General features: G+C 37.2%; 1 protein-coding gene across 1 annotated transcript in view; it reads left to right on the top strand.

Annotated features, from left to right (window-relative positions):
- The window catches only part of LOC104728801 (65-kDa microtubule-associated protein 3-like), a 6089-nt gene extending 4988 nt beyond the window's left edge, over nucleotides 1-1101 (top strand). The window contains exons 14-15 of the mRNA XM_010447730.2: nucleotides 184-400; nucleotides 498-1101. Coding sequence (XP_010446032.1) covers nucleotides 184-400; nucleotides 498-970 — 690 coding nt within the window. The 3' untranslated portion in view covers nucleotides 971-1101. The remainder of the gene's footprint in view (nucleotides 1-183; nucleotides 401-497) is intronic.

Genomic DNA, 1933 nt, shown 5'->3' with positions numbered 1-1933 from the left:
AGATCCGTCTCCTTTCTATGCTTGAGGAGTATAATTTACTGAGGCAGGAAAGAGAAGAAGAACACCGTCGCCAGCGGGTATGTACAAGTCCTCCATTCTTTTTTGTTTCCATCAGAAACTTTTGACCAATATCATCCTCCTAATCCAACTCTATGTGTTGCAACTGTTTTCTACATATTAAAGGATCAGAAGAAGCTTCAAGGACAGCTCATTGCAGAACAAGAGGCTCTTTACGGGTCCAAACCGAGCCCATCTAAACCCCTTGGTGGTAAAAAGGCTCCAAGAATGTCGACCGGTGGTGCAACCAACCGAAGACTTTCCTTAGGAGCAGGAATGCATCAGACTCCTAAGCCTAACAAGAAAGCAGATCATCGACAGAATGATGGAGCTTTATCAAATGGTAATTACGTCTTATAATATAATGTGCTCATTTGTTATCAACATAGTCTTGAGTTGATTTCTTAATTGCATTGGTGAATGAATCTTAAATCTTGCAGGAAGAAGAGGGCTTGATATTGCAGGGCTTCCCACAAGGAAACAGTCAATGAATCCTTCTGAGCTGTTGCAATCTCCATTAGTTCGCAAACCATTCTCGCCCATTCCGACTACGGTGGTTGCATCAAAGGCCAACATAGCAACAACAACCCAACAACATCTGAAACACAACGCAGTGAATGAGATGTCATCGTTTGCAACTCCTGTCAAGAACAACAACAACAACAACATTCTTAGGAATTTGGAAGAAGAGAAGATGATGACTATGATGATGCAAACACCGAAGAACGTTGCTGCTATGATTCCAGTCCCATCAACACCAGCAACAATCTCTGTTCCAATGCATACCGCACCAACACCATTCACCACCAATGCAAGATCAATGTCAATGTCTGAAAAGCCTGAAGTTTTGGAGTATTCGTTTGAGGAACGAAGACTCGCCTTCATGCTACAGTCTGAATGTGGTTTGGTTTGATGACTTTGATCATCCTTTTGGTTTCACAATCTGAAGTTGTTTTATTTGTAAAACTCAAATTGAATGTGGTTTGGTTTGTAAAAAGGTCAATTATATGATTGGCTTTTTCTTTTAAGTAGTCATTTTATACACGTATGGTTTGGTTTCTTCGCGAGACTGACAAGAAGGAAAAAAAACTTGTCCGTGAAGTGGAGCTGTAGAGGAAAACTAGTCAACCTAATTTGTATTTTAGTTTTCCTCAAATTATTACCTGACTTGTCATAATCCTTTGTGGCTCTTNTTTTTTTTTTTTTTTTTTTTTTTTTTTCCGTCATGCTCTACTCGTTTATTCATTCACATTTTTTTTCATCTCAATCTACTGATGCATTTGACCACTTTCTCGTCTCCATGTAGGAGTTGGGTGACTAAAGATTTTACCACTATGATAATAATCTTCAATCGATTTGTTATCCATAAATTAATTTCGGACCTTACATAAATAATACTTCCATGTAGTTTTTTTTTTTTTTTTGACAATACTTCCATGTAGTTTGTAGATGTAAAATTTTTGCTCCTAGAATTTGAATTAGAACTCACTAAATAGGAATATATTGTCATAGATACAGTTCCTAGTCAGAGTTTTTAGACTAATAATTATGTCTAGTCGCATGACCTAGTAGAAGACCAACTATAACTTACTTTCGGAAGTGATAAAACGACTGAACTATCTTGTGCAATTTGTTATGTTACTTAAATAACCCCAACAACAATCATGATCAATTATATAATTCACACTATTATCTACTCCATTAGACAAAAGAGGATAATGTTGGTACGGAGCCATTACCAAACTCCAAATGGCAGGGATTAGGACAAGAGATTTTATGTAGTTGAGATTTTGGAAGGCTAAATTGGTCAAGGTGTTGTTTTGGTTATATAGTCAACGTGGGTAGACTGGAAAACGAAAGAGAGATAATATTAGGT

This window comes from Camelina sativa, chromosome 11, assembly GCF_000633955.1.
Source record: "Camelina sativa cultivar DH55 chromosome 11, Cs, whole genome shotgun sequence".
NCBI classification, from domain to species: domain Eukaryota; kingdom Viridiplantae; phylum Streptophyta; class Magnoliopsida; order Brassicales; family Brassicaceae; genus Camelina; species Camelina sativa.
This window is presented reverse-complemented; position numbering and strand designations above follow the sequence as displayed.